The following is a 22,296-nucleotide window of genomic DNA, read 5'->3' on the forward strand; positions in this document are numbered from 1 at the left end:
AGGCAAAGCTAAGGCAAGCAGTTAGAGAAGAGATTCATTTTATCTGAAAACAAAACAAGGAGGGGGCCTGTCAGTCCTGTCTGATGGAGGTGCAGGAAATCAGAGTCTGTCCCTTATGGGCCCTGATCTTAGAAAGGCATCCCTTCCGCACTGATAAAGGTATGAGGGAGCAACTCAGCAGAAGTGGTAGTGGCAAAGGTAAGACCTGAACCTACCGGTGAGGAGCTACGTGGCACTAAGCAAATAGTGGCTAGTTTCCCTCGCCCTCTGCTTCCGCCCCAATCATCTTCCCCTTTGGTTACCAGTTGCTCCAGATGCCATAGAGTAGTTCCACAAAAGCGAAAGAGAGGTTCAGGCACAGGAAGAAAAACAGGTTCCGGGATGTCTTGTCCGACAGGATAGACCTGCGCACGATACAGGTGATTAGAAGCAGGCAGGAGCCAGAGGGGTGCCGGGACCCCGAAATCGAGTCCCTCTTTCAAAACCCACCCAGTCCACATGCTCCTTCCACCACAGCAGGGGGCTGACGCTCCCACCCTGGACCTCGGACCACCCTTAGCTCCCGGCTTTTGTCTCCTCCTGCCTGCCGGGCAGCCCCCTCCCAGCAGACACAGCACCCCGCACCTAAACCAGCCTGAGATCTTGCCAAACAGATTGAATTTGGGTGGTTTGTATTCATCATCCTTGATGGACAGGGGCAACATCTTCTCCACCCGGCGAAGGGCCGGGCCTCCGTCCCTCTAGAAGTGACTCGGTAGGGTGGCGGCAGTGACAGCGGTGACGCTTCGGACGCGGACCCCCTAGGCGCTTGACCGCGGCGGCGAACCGCCGCGAGACACAGACACAGACACACACCCGGGAACTCGAGGACTTCCGGCCCGGGCCGCGCAACGCGTCCTGGGACGGGAAAGCGGGAGGCGGGGGAGGGGGCTCGGCGGGGGCGGGGCTTGCGGAGGAAGGAGGCGGGGCTATGAGGGCTGCAGAAAGCCCGGGCAGCAAGCCGCGGGGATCCCTAGCTGAGCTGGTTGGTGGGGGTCCTATCTCCTGAAGTCCCCAAGGAAATCCTCAGCGGCGGCTCTGCAGACGTGGCTGGCTGGGTTCAGGGCCTGCTGTCACCCACCCGGGTCGCCCACCACCAACGTTCCCGGATGCAGCGCTTGCCCGCGCCTGCCCCTTCTGCGTTAACCCCCTAAGGACCTCAAATCCCCGCTGTGCCTCCAGGCAGCACCACCGAGGGACCCAGGCAGCCACGTGCTGCGCCGCCACTGCGCAGGATGCGCGGCGATAGCTTCGCGAGGTCAACGCTGAGGGAGTGCACTCCACCCGCGGGAACCGCCACGCGGGAGGCGATCGTTGGGTGCCTTGCAAAAGAAACACTGAAAGGTATTTAAAAGGAGTCTTTTAGGAAGCGGGCGGTGGAGGCTATGGCTTTCATGCTATTTCTCCCTCCCGGGCAACCTCAATGGTTGCAGCCCCGAAGACAAACGCATACAACGTCCCTTTAGCATCTCGGTCACCCTGGGACAGTAGCTGTCACTATGGTCCATCTCAGGAGGTGCAGTCACAAGCCGGCTGGATGAGGGACGCTGGAGATGAGCCTTTGCGGGGCTGGGCTGGGTAGAGGGACACACTCTGGCATCTTTCTGGGGGATTGTTTAGACAAGGTCAGCTGGCCCGTCACGTGAATGATTAAAAGTTGTTACCTAGGAGAGGAAACCAGAAAGAGGGTCTGGCTTTGGGAAGTGGCTTGGAAACTACAAAACCGAGCTTCTTGGGAATGCCTTTTTGCCTAACAGGAAGTGGAGCGTCACCCAAAGGGAGGGAGGGGTGGCCACTCGGGGACTGTCCCCTGCTCCGGGCGCTCACTTTGCGGGAGGCGCATTTCCTAGGTTATCAATTGAATCAGCAAGGAGACTGGAAGCCTGATTTAGGGAAGGGGTTGGGAAGGAGACAAGAAAAGGAGACTCCCTTTCCGTTTTATGCGAACAAAGCTGCAAATAAACCTGCTGGCCCCACTGCAATCCTCTGCACTGGAGGTGAGGCGACTGTAAAATGCTCTTTCATTGATTTTATTTTTCCATTTGGGATCTATGCCTGTTTTTCCCTCGTTCTTGGAACTTTGTATGTAGGAGGGGTTTATTCTGTAATTTGATTTTTGAAACTGTCTGTATCTTGTAAATTTTTTTAAAAAAATGTTTGTCTTCAAAATCTGCTGGTAAAAACGGTTTGATATATATTAAGTTCTGGGAAGAGCATTTTTGTCTTTGCCTTTCTTGGGTTATATTTCATTATTTAATCTAAGCGAATATTTTCAATTAATAGCATTTACTTTTTAAAGGAAACTTTTGTGTTTAGAGTAGTCTTTGAATCTTACCCTACTGCATTGCTGGGGAAGCCCTAACTGGATGCGGACTAAGGTAGTTTAAGGCTAAATATTTCCATTGCAGTTATTTATTTTTTTTCTTTCAAGACTGCTTTATTTCAGTATGATGGTGGGGATGGTACATAGAAATAATCAAATTTCAGCAACTGATTTCCAGCCTTCACATCAAGGTCAGCTGCGATCTGAGCCTATGAGTTGTTTTTTGGGTTTTTTGGTTTTTGGTTTTTTTGTTTTGTTCTGCCTTTGGAACTAATTTCCGTTTTCTACTTTGCACTGCTGTACATCTGAAATTGCTTTGCTGACCTACGGAGAAACCCACATTCCCCGTTATTGAATAGTTTTCAAATACATTAAAGAAATTTAATTTCAGCTCTATGAGTTCCCAGAGACTCCTAGATTTAGCTCCCTCCCTCCAAGATATAAGCTGGATACTCTCTGGGGGATTTTCTCCTTTCTAAAATAGGCAGTGCTATTTCGCATCGTTAAGCCCTGGACAGCATAATGGCCAATTCAGCGTTAGAGGAATTCTTGTTTGCAACATAAAGCACACAAGGACACTGTTTAAATCAGGAAAAGTTCTCGGGGTGGAAATTGTTTCCACTGGGCCTCGCTTCTTTTTTTGACCTGGAAATCATCTCTCTCCTGTACATGTTACCCTATGCATGTCGTCCTGTTAAAATTTGACTCTTTCACTGAACAGTCGTAGTGAGGATCTAGTGTGCGTCAGGCTCTGTGTTGGTATTGGTAATATAAAGGTGGATAAGGCGAAGTTCTTCTCCTGAAACAGTTTTTGGGAGAAGACAAATGGATGTAAAGAGAAGGAAGTGGAGATAAAGACAATCCAGGCCTGTATTTTAGGATTGTGTGGTGTTTACGTTGTGCACAAGAGATGAATTGGGAATAGTGAACAGAGACAGCTATCACTCGCTGAGTCTTTGTGTGCTAACCCATTCCTTTTACCCCCACAATAATTTTTTATCATAAAAAAAGAAAAACCTGAGTTGGAAGAAAAATGTTTTTGATTCCTCAGCTCTGTTTTGGTGGTCAGTATTTATCTAGGAAGGCTCCAGTCAGATGAGTGAGGTACTTGGGAAATCTCCAGTGATAATTCTTCATTCTTTCATGCATTACAAGATTAAATATCTAGGGAAAACTATAAAATAGATGCAGTAATAAATGTTCTTACATTAATCAATGATTTCTACTGTGCTTTTGATTAATTGTACATACTATCTGTGGGGCGGGGGTGTTAGAAACCCAGCTGTTTAGACACGTGGTTGAAGATGGAGAAAGGAAAGCAGAGAGGATTACAGGACGGAAACTCCTCTCGTTCCAGGTCCTTTCCAATAGCAGACAGCAAGAGCGAGAAGGATGCCATCTGTCAACCTCAGTAATCCGGGCTGGCAGTTATCTGCAACCCTGTTTTAGAGCCGTGGTTTATTAGATACTTCAGATTAATGTCCTGTGCCCTGCTGGTGGGGAAAGGGTCATTAGAGCAGTGGCTGAGAGTAAAGATGTAAGTCTAGGGACTGATATTGATGCAAACTGTATGCATGGGCCTTGGATTCCCGTCGTGATGTGGTTTCAAGTGTTTCAGTGTTAGGTAATTGGGATGATCTGTTCATTCTGTTTCCGGACCCTCCAGAGAGATCTAAATACAAAGTGCTGCAGCTGTTAGCACCAACCAACAGGAAAACACTATCCGCCTTATTCCCCAAATGTAATTTTGAGGACATAGAATAGCAATTTTTTAATTTAAAAGTCACTCAAAACATCACAGAAAATTCTTTGATGTCTCTTATAGCACCCAGAGAGCCTGTTCCTGTCGAGCACTGAAGCCTGTAGGGAAGCTGCTGTAAAAAAATTAGTAACACAATGAGGTAAGTAACAGATTCTCTTTCTTTAAGAAACAGTATGGTAAAATACATATAACAAAATGTATCATCTTCATCATTTTCCCCCTCCTGGAATCTTACATATTTTTATATTGTTGTATAATCTCCAGAACTTTTTCATCTTGTAAAACTGAAACTATGTACCCACTAAAAAGAAAAACAAACAAAACTAGCCTCTTCTACCTGCTCTCAGCCCTAGGCACTCATAAATCCACATCCTGTTTCAATGAGTTTGGCTACGTACCTCATGTTTCCATCAGACAACAGTTGTCCTTTTGGTGTGTTTGTTTCGTATAGTTTAACTTCTGGGTGGGGGGGCGGCTGAATAAAAGTCCTTTGTATGTATACACAGCACTTCCCAAATGGATTGTCTATTCATCTGTGGACACTTGGGTGATTTTTCTTTTTCTTTTTTGACTGTTGTGAATTTGTTAGGACAGTAGTGAAATTCCACGTTTTTTGTCTGCAGTTATTTTCCTTTGGATTTGTTTGTTTGTTTTGTTGACACAGGGTTTCACTCTATAACCCTGACTAGCCAAGAACCCTCTCACTAAGTATACCAAGTTGGCCTCATAACTCACAGAGATCTGACTGCTTCTGGCTCTGCCTCCCAAGTGCTTGGATGAAAGGCATACGTCACCATACCTGGCTTAGTTCAAATTTTCTACAGTGGCAGTTTTGTTTTCTTGAAAATAAAAGTTCTGGCAAGTATGGGAGCAGTCTCAGCCCTCAGGAGGCGAGGCCATGAGGACTGTGAATTTGATGCCAGTCTTGACTGTGTATATAGGAAAACCTTGTCTCAAAAAAAGAAAAATTCTTGGAACCAGGACCTATTATAAAATACCAGAAGGCCTCTTTTAGGGTAGAGCCACCAAAATCATGACCCAGATTCTAGGATAAAATCAATACTTTTTTTAGGTGGATGGAGGCCTTTCTAAGATTGAGTGACTTGGCCTTTTGGCTAAGATCAAGTACAGTATTTTGTTTGTTTGTTTGTTTGTTGTTTTGTTTAGTCAATTTAATCTGATGATTGAGCCTGAGGCTTCCCATTCTCCAAGCATGCGCTCTGTCCTGTCACTGAGCCTACACCCCTCACTCCATTACCTCTATGTATGAAATACTCTTGTAGTCTGGAATAAAGCTGCAAACAGGGCCCCTGCAAAACATGGAGAGAGTACAGAGTTGCTCAGGTGTGAGTCCGGAGTTTGATTCTGGCCCACCACTCACTCTGTCTGAGGTTCAGGAAGCACTTCTCCGATTCTGTCTCAGCTGTCCCATCTACCAAATGTAGCGTGCCCATCTTACTCTGTTCTGCCCAACAGTTGGGAATGCTTTCAGCTGGAACTGTTGGACAACGTAAAGGGGAAGCTCTGACAACTTTCATTACCATCCCTAAGCGAAGCGAGGGTGGAACTACGTCTCCCTCTCCTTCCCACAGTCCTGGGCACATGGGAGAACCTATAAATATTTGTTGCCAGGATAGAGTGCCATGAATTGTGTGACCTCCCCTCACTAAAGTGAGAAAGTGCATATGAATTGGTGTTGCTTCTCCCTTAGGCTTAGTATCTGAAAATATGTGTAAGTCATAATTCATATGCATGGATCTGTTTCTCTTCGAGAGGTGGCTTTGGGCCTGGTGGTGGTAGCGCACGCCTTTAATCCCAGCACTTGGGAGGCAGAGGCAGGGGGATCTCTGTGAGTTCGAGGCCAGCCTGGTCTACAGAGTGAGATCCAGGAAAGGCACAAAGCTACACAGAGAAACCCTGTCTCAAAAAACAAAAACAAAAACAAAAAGTGTCTTTGGGAGCTACTGAAAACCAGTTTCACCTAGAAGGGAAAGAGTTTCCCAGGACAGTCCAGGGATTTGTGGCCTAACAATCTTGCTCCGTACCTCCCCAATCTTCCTATCGCTAAAACAGGTTCAAACGAAAAGAACCTGTGTCCTGGAATGGCAAAAACAATAGATTTGCAGATGGACTTGGCATCTTTTGACTCAGTTCTCAAACTAATTTTGCGTTGGGCTCTGCTGGGCTGCCAATTCTTTTCTATTTCTTTAGCTTTGTTTTTATTGTTCATTGATGCCTTGGGTCCTTGAAGAGTCTACAGTGTTCCTCTTAGGAATAAGGCCATTCTTGAGACTCTTCTAATATGCTTCCCTTGGATTGGTCATCTCCCAACACATCATTATTGTCATAATCATCTGCAATGAACTGATAATTCCAAGAGAAATGATCAAGGCAAGACACAGCCTTTATCTATGATAATTCACACCTGTGCACTTTGAAAGTCGAGAGGCCCTCAGTGTGTGCCTCAGTGATAAATGGCTGGATTGAAGGAGGCAGGCTGTGCATTATAATCAATTTATACATATTTATGTTTTATTTCCCCGTAAATCGGTGATAGTAAAGTTCTAGTTATTGATAACGGCTCCCTAGAGCTGTGTTGGGAATTTGATGTTTTAAGCAGGAAAGGGAAGAAGGAGGAGCTGAAAACCCAAGACTGGTGAACAGCTTTTGGTATAGACAGGCAAGGGAGACCAGGAAGGGAAGTGGAGACAGCGGTGCACAGTGGCCGATGTCCTACTTTGAATGCTGCCGGTGCTATCCCCTCTCACTTGATTCATCCGTGACAAAATGGCTCACTCAACCTGGCTGCCCACAGCAGAGGGCTTGGATGTAATCAGTGCGGAAATGATTTTCTCACGGTCTGCACCGAGGAATGACTTGATACAGCAGCACTTACCTAGTCAAATGTGATGCTGTATATATGGAGCTTTAAAAAATAATGCTGTAGTGATTCTGTTTCAGACAGAACTGTAGTTTCGAAACTGTAGTAAAGACAGAAGTAGGCTTCTAAAGGACAGGGTACATGACCTTTTATTTGTATCTAATGTGTGTGTGTGTGTGATCTATTCCTGCCTTTTGAAGCTTATTATTAACACAGAATAACTTTAAGTATTTATGATATGTTTAGACTTGCAAAACAAATGCCAGCAGTTAAGAATCTGGTGGACTCTTTGGGGGAAAGTGCGGGAACAGAACTGACAGATGAGAGAAGGGCAGGGGGACATTTCTGAAGTAACATTGACAAGAATGGATTCCTGAGTACGGGTGAGATCCAGCCTGGGGTTGGGGAGATGGCTCAGTGGTGAAGAGTGCTGGTTGCTTTTCCAGAGAACCCAGGTTCGGTCTCCAGCACCCACATGCAGCTCACAACCATCAGTAACTCTGGTTCCAAGAGCTCGGATATGCTTCTGGTTTCTGTGGGCACCAGGCATGCATGTGGTCCATATACATGCCATGCAGGCAAGCCCTCACACACATAAAAATAAAATAAAATCTTTAAAAATATGGTCGTCCTCATCCTAAACTACCCTATAACACCAGGGGGAAAAAACTCAAGAGTACAGTAATTTCTGTTTTATGTTGCCTAAAATTTTAACAGAAAAGCTCATTATGAGGTAAGAAAGTCTATAGCTTTGTCACTAAATTTGAATTTGTCAATCTATTCATTACTTTATAGCTCATAGAAACAAACTCAATGGAGGAAGGATTCATTTTGACTCCTTGTCTAGAAGGATACAGTCGGTCATGGTGGAGAAGGCATGGCAGCCGCTGATCCCATGCTGCCTGTTACATGGGGCCAGCCAGGAGGCAGAGACATCTGCTGGACCCACAAGGGTCTATGACCCATAAGGCCTGCCCTTCAGTGACACACTTCCTAGAGGCTCCACACCTCCCTAAAGAGGTGCTGCTACCTCTAGACTCAGTGTCTAGTCACATGACCAGCGAAAGGCAGTTCTGGTTCAAACTCTAACAGTCAAGTAGGTAAGCTCACCAGGAGCTCCTGGAGAAACTGGGAAATTGGAAAATATTTCAATTCAGAATAACCCCAGAAAGATGGAGGCACGGGTGGTTTACACATCAAAACAAAACCAGCAGAGACCTGGGCTATCTATTACTCAAGTAGTTTGGCTGTGTCTTGTGCGTGTATGTATATAGAAGGAAGCCCGGGTTCTGAATTGACCTCTTCCTCGCACCGTGGGATTTATCTCCTGGCAGGTGAACACCCTTTCCTGAGCATCCGTCTGTCCTCTCTAATCAAAGCAAGTCCAAATCCTGGTATTGAAAGTAGAAAGGTAACCTGTGTGGCTCTGGCTTGAAGTCACACTTACATCTCTTTTGATGGTGATCGCCCAGGTCTCTTACCTAGGGAAAAGTTTACTGGGTGCTCACTCTCTTAATTGGACCTGATTTACATTTGAATTTCTGCTGCTAACATTTTAGGCATCTGTTGCTAAAGTTAGGGCAATTTAAACACAGACTCCCTCAGTCCATTCCACTATTAGGAATTACCATCACTGCATGGACTCTAACAAGGAGCCAGATCCTATTGTGATTGGTAAAGATTGCCAGAGACTTCCTCAAAATGTCACCACACAGTGGGACAGTGAGAGATGGCTCCTGCAAGTAAAAGCCACTGCTGAGAAGCCTGTCAACCTGAGAGCAGTCCCCAGGACTCACCTGGTGGAAGGAGAGAAATGCCCCATGAGTTGTCTACTCACTTCCCCAGGCATGTGTGACAAGGGCCACTCCCCACACTAAATAAATAAATGTAATGAAAGAGACCCATCTACTCCAGGAAAGGTGCCGGAGGCACAGCTGTAAAGGTCTGTCTCCATGCCTAGAGTTCACAGGAGCACACAGGATGGAGGGCAGTGAGGAAGAGTTGCACAATGCAGGTGATATTTGAAAGGCTTGAGGGAAAGTTTGCTCAGATGGGCAGAAGGAATCGCTCTGTAGGTAAAAGGCTAATACAGGAGTCAGGGGTCGGCTTGCTGTATGTTACCAGTTCCTGTGCTTCAGTTTGCATGCATTATACCTGGCCAGATGCTGCAAGGCAATTGGCAGCTGCCTCTTCCAGCTCTTGTCTTGCTTGTCTGTAGAGGGAAGCCCCATTTTGAATCGACCTTTGCATTCCACCTTGGGAGGGTTTTTATCGCCTGGCAGATGAAGGCCTTTTTCTGAGCATCTGTAGTCTATAATCATCAGTTTTTATGCAAGTACATATCCTGGAGAATGAGCCTGAAGAGAAACCGTCTGTGCTGTATCGGGCAGATCTCGCAGCGAAATGGCAGAATAATTATCATTCTTCTACCATCTGTGGCATTAAGACGAAAGCGGCATTCCTCGTTGCTGGTGCCAGGCTGCTCGCTGTGTTTCTACCTGACGAGCCAGAGGACGTTTTTTTTTTTTGTTCCCGCTCCACTCTGGCATATTTGTTTACAGCTTCTCTCTGCATATTGATTGCTCTTCCAGTCTGAAGAAAATAGCCCCAAGAAAAGACTTCAGCAGTACTGCTTCTGAAGACTGTTGATAAGCAGCGTGTCTTAGAAAAGTCCCTTTCCGTTTAAATACATACACGTATTTGTAACTCACACTTCATTTACTGTGCATTCTTTACTTTCTTACTTTATCTTATGTCCTCATTTTGGAAATTTCCAAACATGGTCTTCTGGAAACCACTTTCCTCCGAAATGTAAACATACCTCACGTCATAACTCAGCAGTTCCACTGCTCAGCATTTACCCAAGAGAAATGATAACAAATGTCTGCATAAACATTTGCTCACAAATGTTCATGGCAGCAATATTGATAATAGCCCGAATATGGAAACAACCAAAGTGTTCACCTGTTGATGAACAGATAAACAAAGTGTGCAGTATCTGTATAGTAGAACATTATTTGGGGTGAAAATGGAATTGGGGGCATTGGGAAGATGCCTCAGTCCGGTCAGTGCTATCAGTACAAATGTGAGAGTCCCCAGAACCGACATAAATAGCACAGGCCTCCTAGTCCCTGTGCTCCCTCCAGAGGCAGAGACAGAGTCCCTGGGGCAAGCTAGACTAGCCGAATCTGCAAGTTCTTGGGTCAGCGAGAGACCCTGCCTCAGTTAATAAGTGGATAGTAATTGAGGAAGTCAAGCAATGTCAGCCTCTAGCTTCCACACACATGTGCCTGCCCACATTCAAAATGCATATGCACACACACATTACATCCATACAAATGCCCAAAAGAGATGTCTATATTTGTGTCTGAAAATATTTTTGCTAAGTGAAATGATTAAAGATACAAAAGCCTTTTATTGTATAGTTCCATTCATAGAAATGTCTAGAATAGGCAAATTCATTGAGACAGAAAGTAAATTTGTGGTTTTTCTGGGGCTGAGGAAGGATGAGATTAATGGAAATCGAAGGGACTGTTGATAGGTCTGAGTTTCCTTGGGGGCACCAAAGGTGTTTTAAAAATAAGTCATGAATGAGGTTATTGGCACTTGCCTGTGTTTTCACCACTCAGGATGCTGAGGCAGCAAGATTGAGAAGTTAAGGCCAGCGTGGGCTACAAGTCAAGACCCCATCTTAAAAACAAACAAACAATAACAACAGCAACAACAACAAACTCATGATGTTTCCCAAACTGTGAGGATATTTAAAGAACACACTGAACCATATTCTTTAAATGGGTGCATTTGGTGGAATGTGACATCTCATTGAAGCTATAAAAAATGTCTTATACATAAAGAATTAATCTTTACATTTCCTGCCAGGTGCTTTGGTGACAGCCATGCCATAGTGGACAGTCATGGACTGTGCTATTGAGAAAGACTTGCCTTGGCTCTGCTGCTGTGGCATAGCCCAGTGCCGCTGCGTGACTTTAGGCAAGTGTCTCTCCCTGGACCCCCAGCCATTGATCTATAGAAAGAAGAAGTTGGCTTTAGAGGCCTCTGAGATCCCATCCAACTCTGAATTTATATGTCTTTGCAGGGAGGCGAGCAAATATTGGGGCATCTTTGACAGTTTTGGTGATTGTTTGAGCATAACCAATAACCGTGGCCTCACTGGTCGTCTTTCTTGTCGTGTTCAAATGGATCTTATAAGGCAACTCAAATGTAGAACAAGGCTCCTCCACTTGGGCACTGAGCATAGCAGGCCAGATAATACTTTGCTGCTGTCCTGTTCACTGTGATATGTTCAGCAGTACCCCTGACATCTACTCTAGACAGATAGTACCTCCCTTCAGACGTGACGACCCAAAATGTCTCCAGACTTGGCCAGCTATTCCCTGGATGGTATAGCCATCCCTGGTTGAAAAACCTCTGGTGTGGAATAATAGTTTATGAAAATAACCAAAAGGATTTGTTCTTTACCTCTATACAGAACTAAGATATGAGCCCAGGTGTAAGTAGAAATAATCACTGGGAGAATCTTGGGGTTTTTTGTTGTTGTTTTGTTCTGTTTTTTGCTCTGTTATGTTGACATTCGCAGTGTTATCTCTCATCTAGTGTGTGGGTAGGGGTGACAGAAAGGCAGAGAACAGAAATTAAGAGCTGTGAGCTGGGTATGGTCCCAGCACTAGGCAGGCAGAGGCCGGCGGCTCTCACAATTCAAGTCCATTCTGGTCTATACAGTGAGTTCAGACCAGCCAGGGCTACACAGAGAGACTGTCTCAAAAGAAGTGGGGAAGGAGCTATGAGATCCACTTTGGAATAAGACAGGGTGTCAGTAAATATGCACAGACATGATTTGAAAAAAAATAAAATAAAAATAAAGGCGAAATGTTGTGATTAAGAGCAAAGTACCCAGCTCCATGTACTTATTTCTTCACCTCTGGCAGGTGTGCTCGTTTATGTCCCATCCAGAGCTGTGGAGCCGGGGATAGGGCCCATCTTTAGAACTGTTCTCCGAAGTGCAGCTAGGTTGTCTGCGCCGGGCCTGCAATAGAGTGCCCCACTTCTTCAGCCATTCTGAAAGTAGAGTGCCCCCAGTACTGCAGTTTAGAAAGTCCTTTCTCTCTTGTTCTTCTATGCAAATTTAAAAATTTGCATAATTTAATTGAGGTGCATTATTTAATAAATGCCAAATGAAATATTGATGATCTAGCGCTAAAGACATAAATTATTCAGAGCTCCTGAAACCGTGCTGATACAGGTAAAGTAGAGGCTTAGAAGGTGTTTGAAAGAGAAAATGTGTGCCATGGCCAGGGAATAAGCTCCAACTTAGAAGTGTACATGAAAGGGAAGCTGTCACTCCGGAGTATTTGATATTGTCAAAAGTTTGCAATTATCTATAGTAGTTAATCTCCATACTAGATTAACCATACTTTTTCCAGACTAGAGTGCGGGGCAGTTAATGGGTAGAAACACTTAGAATATGCCTTTTCTGCTGAACTCCATAAAGTAATACAAAGCTCTTCACCCTGGTGTCCTTTAATGCAGTTGGAAAAACCTTGCTTTACCATGAGTGTTACAGTGGGATCAGGATCCTTTCCTAGTGCATGAGCTGGCTTTTTGGAGCTCATTGCCTATAGTGGGATGCCTTGCTCAGCCTTGATGCCTGGGAGGGGCTTGGACCAGCCTCAGCTGAATGTACTAGGCTTTGCCAACTCGCCATGGGAGGCCTTATCTTTTTGGAGGAGGAGATAGGGGGTAGGGAAGGCTGGAGGGGAGCGGGAGGAGGGATGAGAAGGGAATCTGTGGTTGTTGGTATGTAAAATGAATTAAAAAAAATTTTTTAATAAAATAAAATGCCTGCAAACACACACACACACACACACACACACACACACACACACACACACACACACAAGTGACTGTGCAGAACTGAACATGTGCTTTATGAGACCTACTTTTAAATTCAGTGCTAAAAGGATTTTCAAGCCTTTGGAACCAAGATTATTAATTCCTGCATCTTTTCTTTGGTTGACTGTTTTAGTAGTATGTATGTGTTGTTTTAGGAAGAGTACATGGAATGAAAATGTTGTGCTCCAAAGCCTTAGATTACTGTTCATGAAAAATAATTACATGAAAGCTGAGGTTACTAATTTTATTCATGTCTTAGAGTGAAGCCATGATAGAAGCAGAAACACAAAATTGCTTTTCTTAATAGGAAAAAAAAAAACAAAACCTGCAGAAAATAGTCCAAGACTAAATATCCTTGAAACCTCTCCAAAAATCTATGTAAGTAATAGTGCATTTCCAGTCTAGCCTGGAAACATGAGAGGTTTCGTGACTTGTCCTTGCGAATAAGCACTTCCCGAGGGTCGGCATGATAGTGCATGCCAGTAATCAGAGCACCCAGGAGACTGAGGCAAGAGGACTGTGCATTCAGGGTCAGCCTGGGCTATAAGAGAGAGACCCTGTCTCAGGTCATAAACAGCTAAGTTAAACTGCAGGTGACTAAGCACGCTGTCACAACAGGGAATGTATGTATGCCCTGAGTTCTGCACTCTCAGAAGCTTAAAGGGAAGGTGGAAAAGCTAGTCGATGTGGTTTTTCTCTGCCCTTGAACCGGAGAAATCTGTCTACCATTAGAAAACACACTTCAGGCTGTGAAGCGAGGTCAGGGGTGATGGTTTTAACACAATGCGGCCGCAAGGTGTCCCCTAGGCAGAAGGGAGGATTTCGTAGACTAGTCTAAGGGGTTGCTCGTGAGACTGTGTCCTGTCTTGAGTTCAGCCACAGATGTGAGGTGACAGCCTTAGATGTGGTCTGTGTTAAACATCACCATACCTTTCCAAAAAGGTGACAAGCAGCAGAGCGTGGTACATAAAGGCTGTTTTGTATTAAGAAGAGGTTAGTTTCCAGTAGGAAGTCCTAAAAGCTTCTTCCTTTTTTTTTTTTTTTTTTTTTAATCAATATTGGTCAGTAAGTGAGAGTGCCTGTTTACTGTGTAATCTAGGAAGAGAGATTGTCTCAATAGAAATGAGAAGGAGTAGAGATGGCTCAAAGCCATTGGGAATAGTACACTACAGTACCGGAGACTGGGGCATGAGTTCTCACAAGTTTGAAGTTAGCCTGTGCTACATAGTCCAAGGCCAGCCTGGGCTATATCCCAAGCCCTGTCTCAAAACAAATAAACAGGTAATAATAATCTCATATTCTTTCTTTCTCTGTGTACAAGGGATGTAGGTATGGGTGTGTGTGTGTGTGTGTGTGTGTGTGTGTGTGTGTGTGTGTGTGTTCATATATATATATGTATGTATGTATAGGATATGGAAAGGGTAGAGGTCAACTTCTGGTGTAAGTTCCTCAGGCCCCAGTCACCTTGATTATGTTAGACAGGGTCTCTCACTGGCACATGGTGCTCACCTACCAAGCTCGACTGGCTGGCCAGTGGGCACCAAGAATCCACCTGCCTCTGCTCTGCAATGCTGGGATTACATGCTTGCTACCACACCCAGCTTTTCACAGGAGTGCTAAGGATCAAACTCAGATCCTAAAGCTTGCATGACAAACACTTCCTCCACTGAGCTGTCTTCTTTCCCAGACCCTCTTATTTTCTGATGCTGAGAAATCTGTTTTGTTGACTTAAAGATACTTTTATAATCTTGACCAGAAATGCCTAGGTTTTGTTTGTTTGTTTGTATCTAGTCTCTTTGTTGGTGAATTTCTTCAGACAGTCCATTTTCCCCAGTGCTGGCTTGTGTACTTGTAGACTAGGTCCCCGAGTGTGAGGACTGGCCCCAAGGTGCTGTGAGGCCCAAGGAAGAAAGACAGGCAGATCTGGAATGTATTGGGAAGTTGACCCAGAAGTGTGGCACTAAACGGCAGAAGCACCAGCCAGACCCCCTGGAGTGTGGGTCAGAAAAGGGTGTGTTGACAGGGTGAGACAAGTGGGGCCGTTTTACCTGCATTGTAGCTGATTTATCTAAAGATAATAGTAAAGGCATGCTTCCAGCAGGGTCTGGTAGTAAGGCCTAGTGACTCCCATGGTTTTATCTGTTTATGGAGGGAAACCAGCTTCCTACTCAGGGGCAGTCATGGAAGTTACAGCTGAAGATGGCTGCAGCGATGACAAGCTAGGTCATATATATTTGAGAGGTTGATTAGATAAAACGTTCTGACGAGTGAATATCCAAGCTATTCTCTTCAGTTATGTGTTCACTCCTGCTATTCCATGGCTGGCTCTGGAAGACTGTTTTGTTTTGTTTGAGGTAGGGTCTTAGTATGTATTCTGTAGCCCAAGCTGGCCTGGAGACGTGCAGTCCCCCCGCCCCTCCCTCGTACTCGAGTGCTGGGATTGCAGTGTGCATCGCCGTATCTTGACCGATGCTGTGATATATGGTCCTTTGGGAGTACAAGAGCCCTGTCTTACTCACTGTTGTATAACTGTAAAGAGACACCATGGCGAGGGCAACTCTTTACAAACGAGAAAGCCTTTCACTGGGGGCTTGATAACAGTTTCAGAGGGTCAGTCCATCATTATCATGGCAGGCATGGTGCAGAAGTAGCTGAGAGCTTACATCCTGATCTCTGTAGTCAGCAGGCTGAGAAAGACAGACAAATTGGATTCTGTGGGTTATTTAAAAAAAAAAAAGAGGACAGGAAGGAGTGAGGAAGTGGTGGTGGAGCTGGGAGGAGCTGGTGGGGAGGAGTGAGAAACGAATATGGTCAAAATACACTGTATGGCATCCTCAAAGAATTGACAGAAATATTTTTTTTTTTTAAGATTCAAGAATGTGAAGTCTACATTTTTTTTTAATGTGTTAGGCCAAATCACTTTATGAAAGAATGGAGAAGTTAATTTACATCCATGATAAGAGCATTCCGGTCTCTATTCCAGGTGTTGCCACATCTGCAAACTTCCTGGAAGAGTCATGGGGATTCGGGTACTTCGTTTCTCCCTGGTGGTCATCTTTGTGTTACTGCTCGTAGCTGGAGCTTTGACCAATTTGCTCCCCAACATCAAAGAAGACAAGATGCTCACCCTGCGCCGGGAAATCAAGCCCCCGAGCACGCCGGCCCTGGATTCTTTTACTCTCATTATGCAGACATTCAACAGAACGGACCTCTTGCTAAGACTCTTGAACCATTATCAGGCAGTACCAAATCTACACAAAGTGATCGTGGTGTGGAACAATGTGGGCGAGAAGGGGCCGGAGGAGTTATGGAATTCTCTCGGGCCTCACCCTGTCCCTGTCATCTTCAAACCACAAACAGCAAACAAAATGAGAAATCGACTCCAGGTCTTCCCTGAACTGGAAACCAATGGTTAGTCAAAGCTGGGTTCTGAGACAGAAAGGGCTCGAGTGGATGGTGGGTGGGTGGACTTCTGGCTTCCAGGGAAGTTACCATTAAAAACAAAAACAAAAAAGCACCTTGAAACACTGAAGACGCAGTTTCCAAGATTCCCACAAGCAGCTTCTTGGGTGAGGAAATCACATACATCTTGTAATGATAACAAAGGGGGTAGTGTTAGAATATTTTTAAAAGGTGTGCAGTGTGGCATAATACAGAGTGCATATTATTCATTAAGAAAAAGTCATAAGATAACTGTCTTAGTCAGGGTTACTGTTGCTGAGATAAACACCATGACCAAATGTGACTTGGGGAGGAAAGGGTTTATTTGTCTTACACTTCCCTGTCCCTGTTCATCATTGAAGAAGTCAGGACAGGAATTCAGATGGAACAAGAACCTGGAGGCAGGACCCAATACAGAGGCTGAAGGGGCACTGCTTACTGGCTGGCTCCCCATGGCTTGTACAACTTTTTTTTATAGAACCTGGAACCACCAGCCCAGGGAATAGCACCACCCACAATGGGCTGGACCCTCCCCATCCATCACTAGTTAAGAACATGCTCTAAAGACCTGCATATAGCCTCATTTTATAGAGGCATCTTGTCAACTGAGGCTCCCTCCTCTCAGATGACTATAGCTTGTGTCAAGTTGGCGTAAAGCTACCCAGCACAATTTATGCTTAATGTATTGGGTCACTCTCTTCTTCCCGTGTGTAACTATGGACTATAATTGTGTGATGATATTTCACCCTCAGGCAGGATTTTCTTTTCCTACTAGACAAATCTCTTCAAGAATACTTTTTAATTTACTACCTGGGTTCGAAAATACTTGCTTTGAATGGTCTGTGTAGACGCAACTGTATCTTACTGATTTTTACACTCATTTCAAACTGTTCAATGATTTTTTTTTTCCATTGCAGCAGTGTTAATGGTAGATGACGACACACTCATTAGTGCCCAGGACCTTGTTTTTGCTTTCTCAATTTGGCAGGTAATGTTGCTATATGTTTCATGACACCATATGGGTAAAGTTTTATCTATGTAATACTTAACCAGGGTAGCGTAGTTTAACATGGAGGTCACTAAAACAGTATAGGCAGTATCTTAAAACATAGCTGGAATTGTCATACGGCAGTCAAGAGTTTCTGAGCTTAATTAAGACAACACGAAAATTGGCTTAGCATTTTGGTGTAGTAGGAAAAAAAAATTGGAATTAGCTTACCAAGAACAGTGAAATGATCTGGCACAGCCAAACTACAATGCAGAAAAGTTTTCCCCAAACCATTGTGTCTCAAATGGCAAGTGTATTTGTGTATTAACAATGTAAGAAACTTGTTATAAAAGAAAGCATTTATCACTTCGACCAAACTGCATCCTCGTTAAAACCATGTTGAGAAATTCTGAGGTAATAATTGTGTGTGTACCATTGTGGTGGCAGGTGTTTTTGTTTTTTTTTTTGTTTTGTTTTGGCTTGGTTTTTCCTAAATGCCAGCTTGACTGAGCAGGCATAAATAGCTCACTAGCTCTCCCACTGAACACACACTGATAATAGCTGAGCATTACAAGCTGCATTAGAAATGACCTGAATCCAGAACTGTGTGTAGACCTTGTGATTACATACTGTGCTATTCTAGATGGTCAGATTGGCAGTCAGTCCTCCCTAAGAGCTACATGGAGGGTAGTGACAGTGCCCTACCAGTGCCAGCCTTCTAAACCTGCACTTTTTAATTTCATGCCTAGCATATTGATTAATGACTTGTCCTTTTTTTCTATATTAACAGTTTTTTCTGCCCTGTAAATAAAATCTTCTTAGGCAAAATGTTCTAATACCATACTTCAGCTTCTTTCTTTTTTATTTTTTTAATTTAGGATTTTTTTTTTCATTTTACATACCAATCACTGTTCCCCCTCCCTCCCCTTCTCTCATTCCTCCCCCTCCCCCAGTACCCCCCCATCCACTCCTCATAGGGGTAAGGCCTCCCTTGGGTAGTCAGCACAGGCTGGCATACCACAGCTGTGGGATTTCTACTTTAAGGGTTTAAAAAAAAAAATCAATCTACCCTAAATATAAAGGTAGAATCGGATACAATGTAAAGAATGTGATTAGGTAGAGCAATTTGAATAGAACTATAAACAAATATAAATAGTATTTTAAGTTTTATATATAAAATATCAAGAATGATTTCAGTCTGTTGCACAGGAGAATCTGACTGTGTGATAGTGTCCCGCTCTTCATAATGTGTTGTGTATGCAAGTAAGATGGAGAAGATGGGCACCTGTGCCTACACATACCTGTCACTGCCCCACCTTGGTGCCTTCCCCTGGCTTTCTCCAGCGTGTGAGACTTTTCAGTGTTTGGATTCTGTAAATGGTTCTTTGGAGGCTACTAGCCTTTATCTATCACCTGAGCATCCTCTCTGCCCCCAGCAACACAGTTATCCCTATCCTCAATGCACCCATCTGCCTTATCCAACTACCTTTATAGCCTCCTGACCTCTCAGGGTGTGGGAATCCCAACTCATGTGTGTGAATATCCTCATTATACTCTGAGCTCTTGGAAGTGAAATTTAATATGCTGAGGTTGAATGTGTGCATGCCCCTTGACTTGGCAGACAAAACTCAAACTGGGTGAGATTCACATTATTCACAAGAATGAATTAAACTTTTAATAAATTTATAATTTATGTTGTATTTACTAATTTAAATTCATATTTTTGAAAAGGAAATATCTAAATCTGAAAGGGCATAAAATTTAAATTTTAAACAATATTTCAGTTGTTTAAAATCAATTGTGACTTTCGGGCTGGAGAGATGGCTCAGTGGTTAAGAGCACTGGCTGCTCTTCCAGAGGTCCTGAGTTCAGTTCCCAGCAACCACATGGTGGCTCACAACCATCTGTAATGAGATCTGGTGCCCTCTTCTGGCCTGCAGGGACACATGCAGGCAGAATACTGTATACATAATAAATAAAACTTAAAAAAAAAAATCAATTGTGACTTTCAAGAACATTAAAATCAACACAGGGAAAATAATCAACATTGAAAAGCAGTAAAAATCAGCTCTATTGATGTATAAATTTATATATACTTAAGAGATCAGAATAGCTTTTCAAAATGATCACTTACATCTTATCTCTATGATAAAATTCATGTAGTCAACAACTTTTCTTTCTTTTTTTTTTGTTGTCTTTTGGGTTTTTGTTGTTGTTTTGGGGTAAGATAATTTTTGGTTTGTTTGGTTTGTTTTGAGTCAGGGTCTTTCTATATAATCCTGCCTGTCCTGGAACTCACTCTGTAGACCAGGTTAGCCTCGAATTCACAGAGGTCCACCTGCCCCTGCCTCCTGAGTGCTGGGATTAAAGGTGTGCGCCACCACCACACAATCACAATCAACTTTTTTATAGCAAACTTTGAAGGACTGGACTCCATGAGAACTAAAATTTGTTTAGATGAGATGTTCGAATCTGAAGAATATTTGTAAGGTAATAATTTTTCAGAGAGATTTTGGTTATGGTGGAATTTAAGCTGTAAATGTATCAAGAGACAAAGTTATGAGGTTGTCTAGAGCTAGAGGAAATTAGGGTGTAAAAATAAGGGAAATATACAAATAAGGAATAAAGAAAAGTTGACAAATCAAACACATCTTCTCTGATAAATAAACATTTTGTCTATGTCTTCTCTGAAGAACTGCCACGCTTAATTGTTCTTTTCCTCCTCTTTTCAGCAATTTCCTGATCAGATTGTAGGATTTGTACCTAGAAAACACGTCTCTACTTCGTCCGGTATCTACAGTTATGGAGGTTTTGAACTGCAGACACCGGGGCTCGGAAATGGTGACCAGTACTCCATGGTGCTCATCGGAGCCTCCTTCTTCAACAGCAAATACCTTGACCTCTTTCAGCGACAGCCTGCAGCCGTCCATGCACTGATCGATGAGACACAAAACTGCGATGATATCTCTATGAATTTCATCGTCACCAAGCACACTGGGAAGTCTTCCGGGATATTTGTGAAACCTATAAACATGGTCAATTTGGAGAAAGAAACCAACGGCTATTCTGGAATGTGGCATCGGGCAGAGCACTTTCTGCAGAGATCATACTGTATAAATAAGCTTGTTAATATCTACAATGGCATGCCCTTAAAATACTCCAACATTATGATTTCCCAGTTTGGTTTTCCGTATGCCAACCACAAAAGTAAAATGTGAACAGAAAACAAATAAAAACAAACCCGAAATACTGCTAGGTTTTTGAGTGGCTTCTCCATGCTGTGTATTTTTGGTTTTTAAGCAACACCATGAACGTTTATCTAGTCCACAAGTCTCTACAATAGAAAAACAAAACAAAACAAGAAACGTATGCAAGTACTTCTAGTATGTAAAACACATGGACTTCAAAAGCCAAGAAGTCTGTCTTAGCCAGACAGGTCTGTTTTTGAAGAGCTTCTGTCCAAGGTTGAAACTCCTTGGTTACTATCTTATTGTTTACATCTCGAGAGACTGCTCTCCAATTTGTTTGAGCCCTGGCATTTGCCTTAAGGACCTACAGCAAGCTGCTTCCAGGACCAGAGACTCAAAAGAGACCATTTCCAGCTTTTCAGCGAAAGTTGATTGTTTTTATTGAAGCCTGAAATACTTCTTCAGCTAATGCCTGTGATATAGGGAAAAGCCATGTAAGGAGAGTTTAGTCTAAACCCCATGTCGAGAACCAGGAACATTCCTGGTAGCCAGTGTCCTTTGTGGCCCTTCTAACCAGAAACCGCTGTGCCCAGCATGGTTTTGATGAAGCAGTCCATGCCGGTAATTTTGCTGGTCAGCCTGTTGTGACTGGGAGGGTAAGTTTTCATGGCTGGCCAGTCTCTAATTGTTTGCTTGGTGTTTCTGTGAGCCTTCCCTGCATGGATCACTAAAATGTGCAGCCCATGTCTCTTATATGCAACCTACGTGCAACAAGGAGTCAGTGTGTTACTGCAATCCGTCACTGTGTGTGACCATGGGAATGTACATTATTTCTTACATTTTACAGAATGTGTTTAATAAATAGTATAAAAGAACTTCTGAAAGAATGGTTAAGTAGAAGCTAGCAGAAATTAAAAACCTTAGTATCAAAGATCTTTATTATTAAACCATAGGTTATCTTGTAGATAATTAATAACGGTGTTACACAGAAATGTTTGCATCCAGAACCCTGGATTTTGTTGGGTTGTTTTTTTTTTTTTTTTAAGTCCCAAGGCACTATTCATCATGATAAAATTTCAATTACATAGTTGTGAAAAATTGAATAAAAGAATTGAGCCATCATGTGGGGTACCCACAGTTGTTCACTGTCACTGTTGTTATGGGAACCAGTGTCTGCGTCCTGTCTGCTGTTTTTATAGTTTGTCCTTGTTCACCACTACTGGAAAGGAATACTTGATCAGGCTTCTGTGTCTTCTCTTTAGATAGGTCCTCCACATTCTCAAAGGTGTGAAAATAGCAGAATAATGACAGCTGAAGTTCCACTGTAAGATCTTCCTGCTGTCAGTTCAGTGTCTGTCTAACCACCGAGTGGATGTGTGTGTCTTCACGCAATCATATATATGTATGTATACACATATATATGTATATACTTTTAACCTTGACCTCATTAAAAGGCATGCCAGTTACCTGCTTTCTCCAGACTTGGCAGTATGTTTTTGCTTCTTTGTATTCCACTATCAAATAAATAAACTTCAACTCTTTAGACATTCTGTGTTAATCACTGAACAGGCTACTTTTGTGGTGTCTTACATATTTCTCCATATCTAAAATACTACTCACAATGAAGTTGAAAACTTGATATACTCACCAGAAGTAAGTTCTCTATTGGGAAAATATTCCTGTATTTGATTTCCTATTGGTGTTTTAATTTTAAGCACAACATTATACCATATAAATTATACCATGTTCTCACATAGAGTAGTC

The 22,296-nt window shown here is 43.4% G+C and overlaps 2 protein-coding genes across 3 annotated transcripts in view; one reads left to right on the forward strand and one right to left on the reverse strand.

The window, feature by feature from the left end:
- Slc30a7 (solute carrier family 30 member 7) overlaps positions 1–922 on the reverse strand; it is a 65,402-nt gene extending 64,480 nt beyond the window's left edge. The window contains exons 1-2 of the mRNA XM_036190867.1: positions 625–922; positions 303–404 (exon numbers count right to left, since the gene is read on the reverse strand). Coding sequence (XP_036046760.1) covers positions 303–404; positions 625–704 — 182 coding nt within the window. The 5' untranslated portion in view covers positions 705–922. The remainder of the gene's footprint in view (positions 1–302; positions 405–624) is intronic.
- A 34-nt stretch (positions 923–956) lies between these two features.
- On the forward strand, positions 957–22,090 carry Extl2 (exostosin like glycosyltransferase 2). Of its 2 annotated transcripts, none has more exons than XM_036191006.1 (5): positions 957–1,383; positions 4,188–4,263; positions 15,899–16,326; positions 17,274–17,344; positions 20,077–22,090. In XM_036191006.1, the coding sequence occupies exons 2-5, from the start codon at positions 4,259–4,261 to the stop codon at positions 20,560–20,562; spliced, it is 990 nt and encodes a 329-aa protein (XP_036046899.1). In that variant the 5' UTR covers positions 957–1,383; positions 4,188–4,258; the 3' UTR covers positions 20,563–22,090. The 2 variants fall into 2 exon arrangements, with proteins under 2 accessions (XP_036046899.1, XP_036046900.1); XM_036191007.1 differs by lacking the exon at positions 957–1,383 and adding an exon at positions 1,809–2,036.
- Positions 22,091–22,296: the final 206 nt, after the last annotated feature.

Source organism: Onychomys torridus, chromosome 6 (assembly GCF_903995425.1).
Source record: "Onychomys torridus chromosome 6, mOncTor1.1, whole genome shotgun sequence".
NCBI lineage: Eukaryota > Metazoa > Chordata > Mammalia > Rodentia > Cricetidae > Onychomys > Onychomys torridus.

What these genes read in the sequence shown, in the direction of transcription:
- Extl2 (XM_036191006.1), top strand. An exon ending in CCCTGAACTGGAAACCAATG is followed by an intron (nt 16,327 to 17,273) that starts GTTAGTCAAAGC and finishes TTTCCATTGCAG; the next exon opens with CAGTGTTAATGGTAGATGAC. An exon ending in TTGCTTTCTCAATTTGGCAG is followed by an intron (nt 17,345 to 20,076) that starts GTAATGTTGCTA and finishes TCCTCTTTTCAG; the next exon opens with CAATTTCCTGATCAGATTGT.